The 20,076-nt window shown below is 44.5% G+C and overlaps 1 protein-coding gene across 3 annotated transcripts in view; it reads right to left on the bottom strand.

Annotated features, from left to right (window-relative positions):
- Positions 1-20,076, bottom strand: part of USP50 (ubiquitin specific peptidase 50) — an 89,005-nt gene that overhangs the window by 17,565 nt on the left and 51,364 nt on the right. For all 3 annotated transcript variants that reach the window (XM_073650840.1, XM_073650838.1, XM_073650839.1), the window contains 4 exons: positions 15,253-15,432; positions 12,064-12,259; positions 4,451-4,651; positions 3,561-3,703 (listed from right to left, as the gene is read on the bottom strand). In XM_073650840.1, the coding sequence (XP_073506941.1) occupies positions 3,561-3,703; positions 4,451-4,651; positions 12,064-12,259; positions 15,253-15,432 (720 nt within the window). The remainder of the gene's footprint in view (positions 1-3,560; positions 3,704-4,450; positions 4,652-12,063; positions 12,260-15,252; positions 15,433-20,076) is intronic.

Below are 20,076 nucleotides of genomic sequence, written 5' to 3'. Positions count from 1 at the left end.
AGAATAATGACGGTTGCTCCGCTTGACCTGTCTCATCAACCTCCTGGTAAGACCTTTGTAGCGGCTCAGGATCGGAAGAGGGTCTTACTCTGGGGTCATTCGTCCAAACTGGCTGGTCAGGCCGGCCAGAGGAAGACGCTTCTGCTCATTGCCTGACATTATTGGTGGCCCACCCTGTGCAGGGATGTTGTGGATTTTGTCGCTTCTTGTTCCTCCTGTGCCCGTAACAAGATACTTAGGCACCTCCCAGCTGGTCGTCTTCTTCCTCTCCTGTGCCTTCTGCTCCTTGGCAACACATTGCTATGGACTTCATCACTGATCTTCCGGTATTTGCCGGTTCTACCATCATATGGGTGGTCGCTGACCGCTTCTCCAAGATGGCTGACTTCATTTCCTAGCCTGGTCTTCCATCCGCACCTGGGCTGGCTAAGGACTTCATCCGTCACATCTTTCGTCTCCACGGCTTACCCCTCCACATTGTCTTGGACAGAGGAGTTCAGTTCACTTCTCGCTTCTGGAGAGCCACGTGCAAGCTGCTGGATGTCACTTTGGACTTTTCTTCGGCCTATCATCCTCAATCCAATGGTCAGGTGGAACGTATTAATCAGATCCTTACCAGTTTTCTCCGGCACTTTGTCAACGCTCACCATAGCGATTGGGTAGAACTTCTGCCTTGGGCCAAGTTTTCTTATAACAACCATGTGAGTGAGTCCTCTGCTAAGTCTCGGTTTTTGGTGGTTTACGGTCAACACCTCCGAATTCCTTTTCCCGTCTCTTCTTCAGTGGACAATCCTGCCACGGAGTCTCTTGTCAGTGACTTTTCGGTGATTTGGGAAGACACTAGTTCTGCGCTTCTTCAGTCCTCCGAGCGGATGAAGAAGCATGCTGATAAGAGACGTCTGGATCCGCCTCTATTTCGTCCGGGAGACAAGGTCTGGCTTTCCTCCAAATATGTTCGTCTCAAGATACCATGATACAAGTTGGGCCCACGGTTCATCGGTCCTTTCGAGATTCTGCACCAAATAAATCTAGTGGCGTACAAGCTGAAACTCCCTGCCTCCTTACAGATTCCCAATTCCTTTCATGTGTCTCTCCTCAAGCCTATTGTCCTTAATCCTTTCTCTGACGATCCAGGTACCACTCCAGCTCCAGTCTCCGCTGAGGACGTGTTTGAGGTAGAGAACATTTTGGCCATCAAGAGGGTAAGATGAAATACTTTCTTTCTTGTGGATTGGAAGGGGTTTGGTCCTGAGGAGAGGTCTTGGGAGCCCAGGGAGAACATTCATGCTCCTCATCTTCTAGAAAAATTTCTTGCGGGCTTAAAGAAGAGGGGGCGTAAAGGAAGGGGTACTGCAGCGTCGGCGTCTCTGCCTCTTGCCGGGCAGAGACGCCGATCCCCTCACCGCTTCGGTCCCGGTCCGGCATCCTCCGGCTCCCCTGCTGCATCTGCCCGGGGTGTGAGAACCATGCGCAGCTCCCCGGGCACTTTACTTAGGGCGCGCACGCATGCGCTCCCTCCCTCTTAAAGGGGCCATGCGCCGTCTTACAGAGTCCCCGGCCATTGGCCGTAGGACTGTCCTTATATAAGGCACCTACTCTAAAATGGAGGTGCCTGTGCAAGGTTGTTGTTTGTGTGCTAACACTCTCTCCAGCCCTCAGGTTCCTGTGCCCGCCTGCCTGTCTATCAGCCGTGCCCGCCTGCCTATCTATCAGCCGTGTCCACCTGTCTGTCTATCAGCCATGTCCACCTGTCTATCAGCCGTGTCCACCTGCCTGTCTATCAGCCGTGTCCATCAGCCTGTCTATCAACCGTGTCCGCCTGCCTGTCTAGCAGCCGTGCCCGCTTGCCTGTTTAGCAGCCGTGCCCGCTTGCCTGTCTATCAGCCGGGTCCACCTGCCAGTCTATCTGCCGTGCCCGCCTGCTTGTCTACCTGCATCTCCTGCTTGTCTACCAGCCGTGCTCATCTGCTGTGCCTGTTGGCTTCAGCCATCAGTCCCGTGGGAGTCGCCTGCTCTCACACAAGGTCTCTCCCAGAGTGGCACCTGGTTCACCTTCCCGGTCCCTCCATGGTTCATGGAGTCGTGTGGAGTCGTGTAGCCAGGGTCGGTCCGGGTAGGCACTTAGTTACGCCCCTCTGGTCCCTCCTTGTATCACAGCACAGAGGTTCCACCACCTGGATCCGTAACAATACTTCTCCACACAGGGGTACACAGACCTGATAAACTCAAAATGGATATATAAACCAGACTACATCTCAAATTGAATTTGTTTGGGGCAGATATTCTTCTCCACACAGGGGTACACAGACCTGAAAAACTCAAAATGGGTATATAAAGCAGACTACATCTCCGCTTAAAATTGTTTGGGGCACATGTACTTCTCCACACAGGGGTACACAGACCTGATAAACTCAAAATGGGCATATAAGGCAGACTACATCTCCGCTTAAAATTGTTTGGGGCAGATAGTTTTATTCACACAGGGGTACACAGACCTGAAAAACTCAAAATGGGTATATAAAGCAGACTATATCTCAACTTAAAATTGTTTGGGGCATATATTCTTCTCCACACAGGTGTACACAGACCTGAAAAACTCAAAATGGGTATATAAAGCAGACTACATCTCAACTTAAAATTGTTTGGGGCACATATACTTTTTCCACACAGGGGTACACAGACCTGATAAACTGAAAATGGGTATATAAAGCAGACTACATCTCCGCTTAAAATTGTTTGGGGCAGATATTATTATTCACACAGGGGTACAGAGACCTGAAAAACTCAAAATGGGTATATAAAGCAGACTACATCTCAACTTAACATTGTTTGGGGAAGATATTGTTCTCCACACAGGGGAAAAAAAATGTGTACGAGCAGATTCCTGACCCTCAATTGTACTGTGCTGTCAAGGCAAGAAGAGGAGGAGTGTGACTCTGAGGGCGAGGAATGGGATAACACATTGGATGATGATGAGGTTGTACATCCAACTAGGTGTGAACCCAGAGGCACGCAGCTGAGTAGCTCATCTGAGGAGGAGGAGGAATACGAGGAGGTTACGTTGCGTCCTATGGCGCAGACACAGAGTGATGCAAACACGAGGAGCACTGCATCCTTAGCGACAACCATGTCAGTGACCAGCAGCGGTCGCGGGTCTGCAGCTCGCAGGGGTGGCAAGGGTTGCCTAGCCTGGGCCTTTTTTGAGACTGCAAAGGATGAGCCAGCTCACGTTATCTGCAAACTTTGCGATAAAAAACTCAGTAGAGGGAAAAACTGCAATAATTTGACTACTACATGTATGAACCTTCACATGCGCAATCAACATGCGTTACTCTGGCAATCTCACTGCGATAAAATGCGGACCAGCAGACCTCAACAACCATCAGCTGTCCCATCAACCGGATCCAATGCTTCTTCCTCCTCCTCTGTTATGTTTGACGAATAAAATCGGCAAATGTCGAAATATTTGGCAAACATTTCCGAACCGAACATTGAAATGTTCGCTCATCTCTAGTAAAGTATATTAACACACTTTGAGCATGTCTGGCCTGTCATCATACCTTTTTAAATGGAGTATTAGAATCCTAGGAAGTTTCCATATCTGGGATTTGACTGTTGCGTTTTGCTTCATTTTACAAAAGGGACAGAAGATTTTATCTGTTCTGGTCAGAGTTACTTGTTGAAAGAAACATTCAAGGCATTCCTATAATGTACAAAAGATAATATAAGAAAAGGGACAAAAAAAGAAAAATATATAAACTATATATAACTTATTGATCGCGCGGGTCTGTACTGTTGGGAACCTCAGTAATCCAGAGAATGGGGCTCTGGATCCCAGGCATTATTTGTCTTGACTAGAAAGAAGGTACTTATGCTGGATCTCCTCCATCCAGTGTCTATGGGACTACTGGAGAAAGCCAGTTCTCCGCTATTTCTGTTAGTCCCGTAGAGAATGCATGGGACGGAGGTTCAGCATGCGCACCTCTGCTCCATTCAAGATGAGGTTTTGCAGAGCCAAGATCTTGGGATCCAGATCACCGTTCTTTGAATCATTGGGGTCCAAGTAGCAAGATATCACTGGCGGACATAGACCAAAAAGGGCCCCTGTGCAATAGCTCATCATAATGCACAATTCCACCTGATTTGGAGATGGTAGAGGCCTCCTGACCTCTTGGGCCCTTGTGCTTTTGCACATGTTGCATCAATGATATGTCCGCCCCTGTTCCAAACCTTATGGCTAGAGCATACGTTATGATTCTGGGAATGACCCGCTAATATAAAACTTTAACAGTTCCAGGTAATATGGTATTCATCACAAAATACACCAATTTACTATCAATCTATGATATATTTAAGTAATCTATGATAAGAATTGAAATTGGAAAATGTGTATTTAAAATTTCTGTCTTTGTAAAGATGAGACTACTTTCTGCATGTTCATACATCTTACCTGTAGAGAGGTTTCGTCTTCAGAGGCCAAAGGAAGTGACAGTACAGTAAAAATGTCATCCTTGTTACTTGTGTTCTCACATACCAAGCAAGTTGTGTTTTGTCTTAGAACTCCCTGTAATAAGCGGGTAATCAGAGATTCTGATGCATTGCCTCCTGTACTGCTGCCGCTTCCAGCATTGTCTGAATCTTTCTTATTGTTCTGTAATGAAATAATTCTAGAGATTAGTTTAACTTGAAGGCAGTTTCACAAATGTGTTATTGATCCTTTGGACCTAGATAAAACCTTAAAATATCCAGGTATATTATGCTGTGGTGCATTAACAATGGGGCCTGTAGCAAAACCTGAAAGGAGCCCCATTGAGTCTTAACCACCATCAGCAGTATGATAAATTGAGAAATAATATGTTTATGATGGACTCTCTTTTTCTCCTCCCATATTCTGGACCCTCCATATTCTGAATTTATTATCCATAGCTACCTACCTATGTTATTCTTATTCTTCACATTTTTAACGCCTTCCCACCAAAGCCAATTTTGTTTCTTGCTGTTTTGTTTTTTCCTCCCCTTCTTCTAAGAACCAAAACTTTTCTAGTTTTCCATCAACATAGCCATATGAGAGCTTGAAGTTTGTAGTTTTGAATAACACCATTAATTTCAACGTATAATGTATTGGAAAGTGCGGTGAAATGGGGAAAAGCGCAATTCCACCAGTTTTTTTTTTTAGTTTTGTTTTTAAGGCATTCATTATGCAGTAAAAATGACCTGGAAACATGATTCTTCAGGTCACTACGGTCGGGGCCCCGTTCTCCTGCTCACCAGGCCTTCAGCGGCCCCCTGCCGGTTCAGTTACTGTGAACCTGCGTCCTCGGATGCAGGCTCACTTTAAATCTATTGCCGTGCGGGAAGCTTCCAGCACAACAATAGTTAACAGCTGCCGGCAATTGGCCGGCTGTTGACGTCAGCGCACACGTCGCTGGCATATGACGTCACTGTCATGCGCCAGCAATCGTGATTCCGGTGATGAGCGCTGGATGAGTGCTGGAGAGCTGGAAGGCAAGAAGAAACTTTTTTTAAACCTTTTTTTTTTTTTTTTAAAGCTGCACCTTGGGGGCAGCAGAATGGAGATGGAGAGACAATGGGGGTGGAGGAGCATCAGAATGGAGAGACATGGGGGGAGGCAGCAGAATGGACAGAAATGGGGGGAGCAGCAGAATGGAGAGACATGGGGGGGGCAGCAGAATGGAGAGAAATGGGGGGGCAGAAGAATGGAGACAATGGCGTTAGAATGGAGACAATGGGGGCAGGATGGAGACAATGGGGGGGCAGAATGGAGACAAATTGAGACAATGGGGGGGCAGAATGGAGACATTGGGGGTAGGATGGAGACATTATTACTATAGGGGCTAATTAAAGGATATTATTACTGCTGTGGTGTATTTTATTTTTGAGGATTCTGTTTTCGGGGGGGGGATGGGGGCTGCTACTGTGCAGGGCGACACTGTCACTCTTTTTCCTTCATCTGGTATAATGTAGAAGTTGGGGAAAATTGGGGAATATGCTCTGTAAGCTGCTCTAGATAACTTTTATTTTATGCAAAGACGAGTCCTGGCTAGAAAAAGTGATGCCGGTATGTGCTGGATGAAGCGGAAAAGCAAAGATAGAGTACTTCAACTAGAGATGTCACCGGTGAGTCAGTGTATTACCTGTACACTGACACTATACACTACATATTATACACAGGGTTCCTGTGTATAATGGCACTTATGGTCATATTAGTATTCTGTTTTTTTATTAATGTTCTTTATGGTAGTATTCGGTCACTATGTGGTGGTAATATGTGGTCTGGTCATGGTGTGATGGTATTTGTCCCTTGTATGTAGTATTATTCGGTCACTATGTGGTGGTAATATGTGGTCCGGTCATGGTGTGGTGGTATTTGTCCCTTTTATGTGGTATTATTCGGTCACTATGTGGTGGTAATATGTGGTCTGGTCATGGTGTGGTGGTATTTGTCCCTTGTATGTGGTATTATTCAGTCACTATGTGGTGGTAATATTTGGTCCGGTCATGATGTGGTGGTATTTGTCCCTTATATGTGGTATTATTCAGTCACTATGTGGTGGTAATATCTGGTCTGGTCATGGTGTGATGGTATTTGTCCCTTGTATGTGGTAATATTGGTCATTTTAAAAAAATGTATGTGACACATTCCCTTAAATAAAAATATACCTAAAAAGAATATTGGGCATTATAAGAAATGTGTAATAGGTTAGAGTACAGTAGGGCTCTGCCAGAAGAGTCTACCATGTCGTGGTGGCGGCTAAAAATTCTTGGGCGGAGTATCAAGGAGCCCGAAAATTTTGCCAGTATGGTGCCCCGAAATTCCTGGTGGCAGCCCTGTACATGAGGGTTTGTTTTTTGCATGGCGAGCTGCCATTTTTTATCAATATCATTTTACGGTACATATAACAGTTTGATCACTACTTATTGCTGAAGTAGCACTGACCGAAAATCCGCATTTCTGGCATACAATTTTTTTTTCTCTTTATGACTTTTACTGTACAGGTAATGTAAGATTATATTTTTCTAGATTGGACTTTTATGGATGCATTCATTATTGATATCAGATACGTTTTTTTAAAGTCTTTATTTGTATTGGGGAAAAAATAGGTGATTTGAATTCTTATATTTTATTTTTATACTCTTTAATACCTTTTTTTTACTTTATTTCTCAGTCCCCTTGGGGACAGTATTGCAGTATATAGCTAAAATCACTGTCACCTGTGAAGCCCAGTCCACGGTTATAGTTCACATGAGTATCAGCATGGCAGGCAAGGTGCCTTTTGCAGGCCCCCATTGCAATGGCACCCAGAAATCACGCCATGGCAGCCAGTAGGTGCACAGAATACTGCAAACCACTGGACGAGTGGTCATCAACTGTTCTCTGTGGGAGTCTTCTTGAGCACCACAACCATTTGTCTAAATAGAACAGATTTACAGGGAAGAGAAATAAACAATTCCAGATTCAGGAGAACAGCATTTACACCAGTAAAATAAATGACATATCTATTGCAAGTGACAGGTCCTCTCACATCTCTATAATGGTGGGGTGGCTCTAAAAATGGCTACCACGAACAGGCATGGCATTAGCCACTCTATTTACCCAGTCCCAGGGGTTGCCCTCACCTTCACCTTTTAACCCCCATACAGGGATCTGGCATTACACAGGGATCCCAGGGCTGGGGCCACAGGGTCGTCTGCTGTTCGCTGGTGCAGGCTGGCAGCAATGGCCATGTAGCTGAGTCAGAACCAGGAGGACAGGCAAGGTACAAAACAGTCAGCAAGAAAATGGTCAGTAACCAAGTTGAGGTCAGAAACCAAAAAATCCACTAGAAATTAGACATTGAAAATCAGGGTGTGTGAACCAGGCAAGCAGAACTATATCTGTCAGCTTGTAGCAGGAATCTGGGAGCTTTTGTGGGGAGTGGTACTGTCTAATTGGCCAATGTAAGGAGCTGGTTACTTCAACTGACAGCACAGACACCCATACTGCCTATGGCGGAGCCTGGTGACATATGCAGACATTGCGGAACAAGTCCTGGACAAGATGTCACACCCCTTTCCCGACATTGGACGTACTTGTAAAGCCAATGTCAGGATCCCATGTATGGAGCGGCTCAACTCCAGATACAGATGTTGGCTGTATTACACAACTAGCACCTGCCGCTAACAGCAGTAATCAGAGCTGCTCTGTAAGCAGGGTAAACCCTTCAGCTATAAGTCTCCTTGACCGCTTGTTTTCATTGTAGCAGCTGTTAGTGTTATCATTATTATCGTTATAGCATTGTCTTTGTAAAATGTATTACATACTACACTGCTCAAAAAAATAAAGGGAACACTTAAACAACACAATGTAACTCCAAGTCAATAACACGTCTGTGAAATCTACCTGTCCAGTTATGAAGCAATACTGATTGTGAATCAATTTCTCCTGCTGTTGTGCAAATGGAACAGACAACTGGTAGAAATGATCGGCAATTAGCAAGATACCCCCTATAAAGGAGTGGTTCTGCAGGTGGTGACCACAGACCATTTCTCTGTTCTCATCCTTTTTGGCTGTTGTTTTGGTCACTTTTTCATTATGCCATTGCTCTCACCCCTAGAGGTACAGTAGCATGAGGCGGTGTCTACAGTACAACCCACAGAAGTTGCTCAGGTAGTGCAGTTCATCCAGGATGGCACATCAGTGCGAGTTGTGGCAAGAAGGGTAGCTGTGTCTGTCAGCACAGTGTCTAGAGCATGGAGCAGATACCAGGAGATGTGGAGGGAGCCATAGGAGGCAACAACCCAGCAGCAGGACCGTTTCCTCCTCCTTTGTTCAAGGAGGAACAGGAGGAGCACTGCTAGAGCCCTGCAAAATGACCTCCAGCAGGCCACAAATGTGCATGTGTCTGCACAAATGGTTAGAAACTGACTCCATGAGGGTGGTATGAGGGCCCGACGTCCACAGATGGGGGTTATGCTCACAGCCCAACACTGCAGGACGCTTGGCATTTGCCACAGAACACCAGGATTGGCAAAGTCGCCACTGGCGCCCTGTGCTCTTCACAGATGAAAGCAGGTTCACACTGAGCACATGTGACAGACGTGACAGAGTCTGGAGATGCCGTGGAGAGCGATCTGCTGCCTGCGACATCCTTCAGCATGACCGGTTTGGCAGTGGGTCAGTAATGGTGTGGGGTGGCATTTCTTTGGAGGGCCGCACAGTCCTCCATGTGCTCGTCAGAGGTAGCCTGACTGCCATTAGGTACCGAGATGAGATCCTCAGACCCCTTGTGAGACCATATGCTGGTGTGGTTGGCCCTGGGTTCCTCCTAATGCAGGACAATGCCAGACCTCATGTGGCTGGAGTGTATCAGCAGTTCCTGCAAGATGAAGGCATTGAAGCTATGCACTGGCCCGCCCATTCCCCAGACCTGAATCCGATTGAGCACATCTGGGACATCATGTCTCGCTCCATCTACCAACGTCACGTTGCACCACAGACTGTCCAGGAGTTGGCGGATGCTTTAGTCCAGGTCTGGGAGGAGATCCCACAGGAGACCACGCGCAGCCTCATCAGGAGCATGCCCAGGCATTGTAGGGAGGTCATACAGGCACGTGGAGGCCACACACAATACTGAGCCTCATTTTGACTTGTTTTAAGGACATTACATCAAAGTTGGATCAGCCTGTATTCTGTTTTTCCACTTTAATTTTGGGGGTGACTCCAAATCCTGGCCTCCGTTAATAAATTTGATTTCCATTGATGATTTTTGTGTGATTTTGTTGTCAGCACATTCAACTTTGTACAGAACAAAGTATTCAATGAGAATATTTCATTCATTCAGATCTAGGATGTGTTATTTGAGTGTTCCCTTTATTTTTTTGAGCAGTGTATATGTAAATTACATGTTGTAACGGCAGGGTTTCGGTACCATAAAATTAGCCCCTGTAGTTGCTATATAGTCAGGGAAGAGAGGTAAAATTTTGGTTATTCACTTTTGACATGAAATCTATACTGTATATGGTTAGTAAACTAGGGAGTTAGCATCAATGTTACGCATGCAGTGGAGAGGCAATAAGGGGTGCATAACAAGATACCGGTTCAATAATTGGTAAACGGTGAGCAGAGTCCTGTTGTACAGTAGTGTTCAAAATAATAGCAGTCCAATATGACTAACCAGATTAATCACTGTTTTTGGTATAAATTATATTACCACATGTCAAACAATTTACCAGTTGTTGCAGTAGATTCTAAGAAAACCACCAGACTCAGCATTCATGATCTGCATGTTTAAGGCTCCAGCAATGATGGGAGGAAGAGTTAAAGGTGTATTGCCATCTCCAAGATCCTATCCCAATATGTAGTAGGTGTAATAGTAATAATATTGGCAAATACCTCCAACTAGAAATGTAGTATAGTATTTTTGATTCGCTATGCCATTTACCTCATGTGCAGGCATTGCAGGACCTTAGATATCCATGGTTATGTCCACTGAAAAAAAGTAACAGTTAGGTACTTTTGCTGCTAGTTGTCGTAACCATGGATACCTAAGGTCCTGTATTGCCTGCACATGAGGTAAATGGCATAGCGAATCAAAAATACTATACTACATTTCTAGTTGGAGGTATTTGCCAATATTATTACTATTACACCTACTACATATTGGGATAGCATCTTGGAGATGGCAATACCCCTTTAAGTGTCCTCTTACCCGACAATAAGGAACGGACCAAAAGACCAGCTCTCTGGACGCGGCCACCGGAAGAGACATCATGCGTGTCACGGCTGTGATCTTGCGTTCCAGCAGTCTGATGTGCGTGCCACATACCGGAAATACGGTCCACGGTCTGGAAGTATGTCACGCGCTGGGGGGGTGGAGTTACCACGGGGTGGCAGAGTTTAAACAGAAGCGGTGAGGTTAGGTTTCCCACTGCTGCGATCATTTTATTAATACTTGTGATCAATACCATGGGGCCTTAACTAATGGACCATGGATGTGTAAAGCTCCCCTGATGAATCAAGAGTTTTGAAGAAACGCATCAGGAGAATGTAGGAGGAGGACACTCACGCCTTACTATGCACAGAGTTACCTATATGTGGTTCTGAAAATACTCTGGATAATCTGGTGAGATCAGTCCTCTCCCCTATATACTGGATAGTCAAAAATGTTTTTTTTGGACATCCAGATGGTGTCAAGTTAAAAACAATGTGACAGGTATTTTTTGTAAACACTAATGTCACAGTTATAACCTGATTCATTATTTGCTGCAGTACAAAAGGTGATACAAGCCCCTTTCAGTGACATCAGTTTGTTGCTTGTTTGTTGTTGAACATCAGTGCCATGTTAGAAAATAGCTCCAGATAAATAACATCATGTTATAAGGGCTATGTTTAGTATTTATTCAGTACTGTGAATCAGGATTATTGGAGGAATGCATGTGTACACATTCACCATATCTATCCAGTTGTAGATATGGTATTTGCCTAAAGGCTGTTATGGTCACACACAGATAACAAAGTACTGTATATGTTTGTAAGCGCTTCCTTTTTGACCCAGCGGTTGAAACCCGGCTTTGGTTTATGTGTACACAGCACAGATTAATATTATTGTGCACTTTGGGTACAATTGGAGGACCTGCACCTCAAGGGTACAACATTACTCAGCTTGTGGGAGGTATTTGTGCCCGAGTGCATAAAGGTGCCTGATACTTCACGATTCACTCGCTTTGTTTTTTGATTGCACTATTTTTGCACTTTAAGCTATACGGTTTTCAGAGAATTTTATTAAAAGTTATTTTTTAATAGTCTAATTATTGCTGTACCTGACTTTTTCATAGCTACCATATTAAAACACACAGATAAAAACTAGATTAAATGAAAAATGCAGTATGCCTTTCTCTCGCACTGACTATAATAGGGAACAAACATAAGTAACACTTTTCTCCCTTTTTTAAAAATATCGTGTAGCACCATGATTCTCTATACCAACATTTAAAGGATTATTTTGTAAAACTGTCGTTGTACCCTCCCCATAGCTACATCTCTGATGAGTTCACTTTCCTTACATTTGTTAGGTCTTCATGTAATGCATTGAGGGTGTAAATCAATAATTCCTGAGCATCCTGTTGAGTGCGCTTCCCGAAAGGCGGATGGACTTTACATATTACAGCCAAGAAGTCTTCTGGTGACACATACTGGTCTTTCCCAAACCACATGTCTGCCATTAGGATAGCAAATGCATTCATCATTTCTTTTTTCTCTCTGTGAAAGAGCCATAAAAATAGAGTGGTCAGAAATATCCTATAAAATGTTTTGTTTTGTGTAGAGAGACTTTTATATAATGACTAGTTCACATGTCAGATTATATATCTAAGGGCAGGTTCACAAGACTGATATCTCCACATATGTGAAAAACGGACCGATTATTCTGATCAGACTTCGATCAAAGTTTAATCAGAGCATCATCAGTTTTTCTCATATGTGGAGAGAAAAAAAAAGTTTCTCCACCTTCTCCTTTCTGACAGTCCATGAAAATTGGATGTCATCCAAGTGCAATCCGATCTTTTTCATGGACCCATAGACTTGCATTGCCAGTTTTTTGGTCCAAAAAAATTGTACATGTGCACATGTCCATAGAATATCATAGCGTACAAGTGCTATCTGTGAAAACTACAAGAAAAATCGGTATGCGTTTTCTTCTTTGTCATGCTATTTGTTTTATTTGTTCACTAGTTTTGTTAAAGAAAGAATTTTATACACTTGTATGTGAATCTTTGCATCACGTGACTTTTATTCTGAATGTTGATTGGTGAACAATGGTTTATTTACCTTTGCAATGCCTTTCACAAGCCAGTCTTGACAAAGAACTCGCCTTTTGCTTTCGAAACGCGTTGCTGTGGCTATACACCATGACTATGGAATCTGAATTTTAAATTTTTGTCTACAATAAAAGAATATTTTTTGGACTACTCATGAAGCTGGAAATCCATTTTTTTCTACACTTTCTGGAATTATTGCGAATGGTTCTTCGCATCCGTGCTTCAGAACGTCTGTGCTCAGGTGAGCTGGTGAAACCTCCTTTTTCTACTATCAGGGGGCAAAGACTGCAATCAATGTCAGCTGCTTTCCCCACATTTAAACGAAGCGTCAGTGACCTCTGTTTCAGAGTCTGGGTTAGGTCCTGCTTGCTGTGTGGTCTGCTTGCACTTTCTTGCTGGCTCGTCACTTCTCTTTAGAGCTGGCAAGGGAGTGCACTGTCACTGTGCAGTCAAAGGAATATAGCGCCGGAAGCTCATACTGTCCATACGTCATAATTTATAACCGACGCATTATCAGTAGAGCAGGGACTAGCCCAGCCCCTGAAACAGACATAATTGATGCCGCTTCATTTCAGGGAGGGGGCAGAAGCTGCGGCAGTGACCGCAGCTTCTACCATCTGATGACGTCCTGTATGAGTATTTCAAACAAAATGCCATTGGAGGTTAAAAAAAAAAAGACTGGAAGTCAGACTGGAGAGGGTACATTAGGGAATTTTCAATTGAAGTATATTATAAAAGGAGATTATAAAATTACATTAATTAGATATACGTTTAGTATGAAATTCACCTTTGGTTTCTGACCGCCCCTTTAAGTTCAGCCGACCGGTTCGGCCCTCCACAGCAATACCAGTTTCTCATGTGGCCCCTTAGGAAAATTAATTGCCCACCCCTGCTCTAGAATATATTAATGCCCTGTGCAAGTGCCCTAGAAAACAGAGCCCACATTTTCCCCCTCCCTAAAAAGTAATAATGCCCTCTGTGTGCCCCTTTGACAGTCACAATAACGTCTATAACAATAAGTGCCCACTTAACATTTAATAATGTCCATTGTCTCCCCCTTGGACAGCTCCCTTCTCCACAGTATTATGCTCTCCCATACACAGTATGCTACCCCCTTAGTAGCCCCCAAACTGCTTGATGGCCCCAACACTGTATGATGGCCCTCACGCTGTACAAAGGCCTCACATTAGCTCCCACACTGTATGATGGCCTCCTCAGTATCCCCCACACTGTTTCATGACCCCCTCAGTAGCCCGCACTCTGTATCATGGCCTCTTTAGAAGCCCCCATTCTGTATCATGGCACTTTAGTAGCTCCCACTCTGTTATGACCCCCTCAGTAGCCCTCACACTGTATCATAGCCCCCTCAGTAGCCCTCACACTGTATCATGGCCCCCTCAGTAGCCCCCACTCTGTATCATTGCTCCTTTAGTAGCCCCACTCTGTATCATGGCCCCTTTACTAGCCTCCACTCTGTATCATGGCCCCTTTACTAGCCCCCACACTGTATCATTGCCCCTTATTAGCCCCCACACTAGGTCATAGCCCCCTTAGTAGCCCCCACTATGTAGGATGGCCTCCCTTTAGTAGCCCCCACTATTTATGGGGGCCCCATTAGTAGCCAAAACTATTTATAGGGGCCTCCTTAGTAGCCATCACTATTTATACAGGCCTCGTTAGTAGCCCCTACTATTTTTGCTGGTCCCCCCCACACTTTATGGCCATAACACAATTTTAAAAAAATAAACATCATATACTCACCTTACCTCAGCGAGTCCAGCAGCAGACAAATGTGGGGACGTCATCGACCCGGGACTCATGTCCTCGTGTCACTCCGCTCTGGACCTGCCGTTCTGTAGGCCGCAGGATTAAAGCGACCTACAGTCTACAGAATGGAGAGTGGCAGTGCAGGGAGATCGTGTCTCCCTGCTCTGCTGCAGAGAATAACTGCATGCACCATAATACAGTTAAAAGTAGGGTAGCTCCAGGTGGGCAGATCACTCAGACCCCGGGGCCCACAGCTGATATTTAGTACATTTGTTAAATAACGTCATGAGGGAGCTGCAGCAGGAACCTTCTATTATAAAGATATATATACCCTAAATTGGGATCTCTCACAGAAATTTAGTGAAATTTACATATATCTTGAATAATAAGCTTACATGATCTTTATTCCTCTTTGTGGTTTTAAATACGTTTATTTCTGTATCAGATGCATACAATGATCTCTGGATGCACAACCTGTGTCATGGCCAAAGTTACCCCAGCCTCATTCCATATGAATCTTTAGTTTGCTTTATTACTGCTATACTGATCTATATAATGTGAATGCTTGCTTATTTAATTGAACATAATTTTGGTTCTACATAAGACACCTTTAGAGCTGGTTATTAGATCTCACTGATTTCACAAGTATCAAATGTAAATGAATGTTACCTATTGACCAACTTCTCAAAGTGCTGAGAGAAGAAATATTCTACAAGTGTTGTGGTGCAGCTCAGACACTGCACGACCGCATTCATGTAACAAGTATTTCCTAAATTACGCAGGCCAGTCAGTCCTTTTCTTTTTCTGTGTGTAGAGATGCCATAATCGGAGGCAGTTGCTTCAGCTTTGCTGTATTAAAACAAAAAGGGAAGAGTTAGTAAGTTCTGTTTAATTGGATTTTTCAAGTCATAGTGTGCTGGGTTCACACTTTGCGGTAGTGGAGCAACAGAAAGCCGTACTAAGGCACATACTTGTATCCCTTTTTTTCAGATACAACATGTATCCATTATAATCTATAGATAATCTATAGTGCTCTTCAAGTCTGTGTTTTACATGCACCGTGTGTCCGTGGTACAAAACTGACCACTGATGGTGAAAACTGACACATGGACCAAACACTTACAGTACAGACCAAAAGTTTGGACACACCTTCTCATTTATAGATTTTTCTGTATTTTCATGACTATGAAAATTGTACATTCACACTGAAGGAATCAAAGCTATGAATTAACACATGTGGAATTATATACTTAACAAAAAAGTGTGAAACAACTGAAAATATGTCTTATATTCTAGGTTCTTCAAAGTAGCCACCTTTTACTTTGATGACTGCTTTGCACACTCTTGGCATTCTCTTGATGAGCTTCAAGAGGTAGTCACCGGAAATGGTCTTCCAACAATCTTGAAGGAGTTCCCAGAGATGCTTAGCACTTGTTGGCCCTTTTGCCTTCACTCTGCGGTCCAGCTCACCCCAAACCATCTCAATTGGGTTCAGGTCTGGTGACTGTGGAGGCCAGGTCATCTCGCGTAGCACCCCATCACTCTCCTTCTTGGTCAAATAGCCCTTACACAGCCTGGAGGTGTGTTTGGGGTCATTGTCCTGTTGAAAAATAAATGATGGTCCAACTAAACGCAAACCGGATGGAATAGCATGCCGCTGCAAGATGCTGTGGTAGCCATGCTGGTTCAGTATGCCTTCAATTTTGAATAAATCCCCAACAGTCTCACCAGCAAAGCACCCCCACACCATCATACCTCCTCCTCCATGCTTCACGGTGGGAACCAGGCATGTAGTGTCCATCCGTTCATCTTCTCTGCGTCGCACAAAGACACTGTGGTTGGAACCAAAGATCTCAAATTTGGACTCATCAGACCAAAGCACAGATTTCCACTGGTCTAATGTCCATTCCTTATGTTCTTTAGCCCAAACAAGTCTCTTCTGCTTGTTGCCTGTCCTTAGCAGTGGTATCCTAGCAGCTATTTTACCATGAAGGCCTGCTGCACAAAGTCTCCTCTTAACAGTTGTTGAAGAGATGTGTCTGCTGCTAGAACTCTGTGTGGCATTGACCTGGTCTCTAATCTGAGTTGCTGTTAACCTGCGATTTCTGAGGCTGGTGACTCGGATAAACTTATCCTCAGAAGCAGAGGTGACTCTTGGCCTTCCTTTCCTGGGGCGGTCCTCATGTGAGCCAGTTTCTTTGTAGTGCTTGATGGTTTTTGCAACTGCACTTGGGGACACTTTCAAAGTTTGCCCTATTTTTCAGACTGACTGACCTTCATTTCTTAAAGTAATGATGGCCACTCGTTTTTCTTTACTTAGCTGCTTTTTTCTTGCCATAATACAAATTCTAACAGTCTATTCAGTAGGACTATCAGCTGTGTATCCACCAGACTTCTGCACAACACAGCTGATGGTCCCAACCCCATTTATAAGGCAAGAAATCCCACTTATTAAACCTGACAGGGCACACCTGTGAAGTGAAAACCATTTCCGGTGACTACCTCTTGAAGATCATCAAGAGAATGCCAAGAGTGTGCAAAGCAGTCATCAAAGCAAAAGGTGGCTACTTTGAAGAACCTAGAATATAAGACATATTTCCAGTTGTTTCACACTTTTTTGTTAAGTATATAATTCCACATGTATTAATTCATAGTTTTGATGCCTTCAGTGTGAATGTACAATTTTCATAGTCATGAAAATACAGAAAAATCTTTAAATGAGAAGATGTGTCCAAACTTTTGGTCTGTACTGTATGACACTTGTAGCACCCTGAGGACTCGGCTGCTACAGGGGTATTACACCTAAAGCCAGAGGTGTGGTATCCCACTCCCGGGTAAGGATGGAGTGTGGGACTGAGCTCAGATAGCTGCATACACTACATACATCCCATTTCCGGGGGACAGACCGACGGTACTCCCACCAGTATATGTGCAGGTACAGTAGTGTAGGGGCAGATAGGGGGAGCAGTCTGGGTAAGGCTAGGAGCTCATTGGGTGCTGGTCACCTGAGCTCACACATAGAGGGAGTATATAAGGTGGGCACCATCTTAGATCAGGGTCAGTCTTCTGTAGAGGGTCAGTCAGTCCTGAGAGAGGTCCAGGAGCGCCTGCAGAGAGGAGAGAGAGAGGAGAAGAGAAGGACCCAGAGGGGGAGAAGAAGGAACCCCAAGAACCCAGTATACAACCAGAAGGGTGAAGGGTTGGCACGCAAGGGAACCGGATCCCAAATTAGTGGAGGAGAGAAACTACCCTCAACTAAGAACCGGAGGCTGCGACATTACATGTGGAGCAGCCCCTCACCAAGTCCACTAAGAAGGCACACCGAGCATAGGGTCAGGGAAGCCAAAGAAGGTTCACCCAACAGGAGACCCGAGGGAGCCGGACATAAGTGGACCCCTGGTGGGAACGGCCAGTAGAGAGGACAGTCAGAAAGGGAGCTCAGGACCACGCACCAGAATTGCTTGGGGGTTGGCCGAGTCCAGGACCTGGTGGACGCAGCACGGCTCGGGCGGTCACTCAAGGCCAGAGTGACCAACAGAACAGCAGTAAGTAAAAACCCTGAACTGCACAGCCCGACTCTGAGTCTTCTTACCATCCACACTGCACCACCACTACCACCATCCTCTACACCTGACCCCCTGAGGCTATACCCCTCCCGTTGGGGGTTATACTACCACAGCTGCACATATACCACCAGCCTCAGCGGACCCTGCTGCAGCGGCGGCCTTTTGACCGCAAATCAACGGGTGGCGTAGTCGACACTAAGAACAACTAATAACATCTGTAAAGACTGCCACACACTGAGTTTGACACCCTGGGCACGGACCGGGTCGCCGCCACTCGGAGACTACAACCCCCATCAGATCCGGCTCCGGGTAATCCCCAAACAGCACTGGCCCAGGGGGCGCGTCACACTCTGGTATCAAAACACTGAGGACTCACTAATGGTAAAAAGGAACACACTGATGACACTCGTAACATTTTTTCATTTACAAATTTAAACACTGACCTATGAATGAGGCCTAGAATTATGCACAGAAGACCGCATGAGGACTTTTACATCCCTTCTGGACTTCTGTCAGATGGATTTAACAAAATTGGCTAATTTGATATTTTTTTTTCTTTAGGCAGATCCAAATATGCTGTGTAAGCATGTAGTCATACGCCATTGAATTTAATTGAAATAAAAACATTTTGCTTCAAGATCCTATTTCTTGACAATACATAGATATACTGTACAGGCTGTTCCTAGAAATATGTTAAGCATATGCTTTTCTCACATAAGGTATACATTATCCTCATAATGCAGGAATGTCAAACTCAAAACACACGGAGGGCCAAAATTAAAAACTTGGACAAAGTCGCAGGCCAACCAGTATATAGAATAATGGGCCCCACATAGGTCCTCCATGCAGAATAATGGGCCCCACATAGTCCTCCATACAGAATAATGTGCCCCACATAGTCCTCCATGCAGAATAATGGGCCCCACATAGTCCTCCATGCAGAATAATGGGCCCCACATAGTCCTCCATGCAGAATAATGGGCCCCACAAAGTCCTCCATGCAGAATAATGGGCCCCACATAGTCCTCCATGCAGAATAATGGACCCCACATAGTCCTCTATACAGAATAATGGGTCCCACATAGTCCTCCATACAGAATAATGGGCTCCACATAGTCCTCCATGCAGAATAATGAGCCCCACATAGTCCTCCATACAGAATAATGGGCCCCACCTAGGGATGGTGGTTCTGGTGTCACAGGCCAAATAAAACTACCCTGTGGGTCAGATTTAGCCCACGGGCCAAAGTTTGACATGTATGTCATAAAGGACAGCATATAAATTGGACGAGTGCGATCCGCTTTCTTTATTGGATAGAACTCGAACCAATGTTATTTTATGGGGCAGAGCTAATGCATGATTTTTTATTCCATTGACAGAATTCGTCAGTGAAAAAAATCTCAGCATGCTCGAATTTCACTTTGAAATCAGATATAACTCACCAATTCAGTCTATGGGTGCGTGGAAAACATCAGACTGCACTCTGATGGCAATCTGAGTGCAGTCTGATTTCCACGGACTTACAGAATGGAGAAGATAGAGAAATTTTGTTCTCCATCTTCTCCTCATCAAGAAAATCGGATCTCACTTTGCTGACAGTAATCAAACTCTGATTAGAGTGTCATTAACATAATTATCTAGGATGAGAGAATCTACGGCTGTCTGACCGTAGCCTTATGCTAATAGTTTTATACATTCGCTCTTCTATCAGGAAACAATGCTTAGATGAGGGTGAAAATGCTTTGTTGAAATTGTGGATCCCATTAAACACATGAGGTGCCCCCCACTTATGATCTTTACTGAGATGTTTTTAATATAGTGGCAAATAAATGTAAACTTTACTAAAGAATCTCTAACACAAAAAGCATTCTGATTTATAGCTCCTACAAGGATGGATTTATGACACTTACATTTCAGAATATGGTTC

The sequence above is a fragment of the Phyllobates terribilis genome, unplaced genomic scaffold (genome assembly GCF_046119375.1).
Source record: "Phyllobates terribilis strain yellow unplaced genomic scaffold, ASM4611937v1 Scaffold_11__3_contigs__length_659146591, whole genome shotgun sequence".
Classification (NCBI taxonomy): Eukaryota; Metazoa; Chordata; class Amphibia; order Anura; family Dendrobatidae; genus Phyllobates; species Phyllobates terribilis.
Note: the sequence above shows the minus strand (reverse complement) of the source record. Positions and strands in the feature narration are given on the sequence as shown.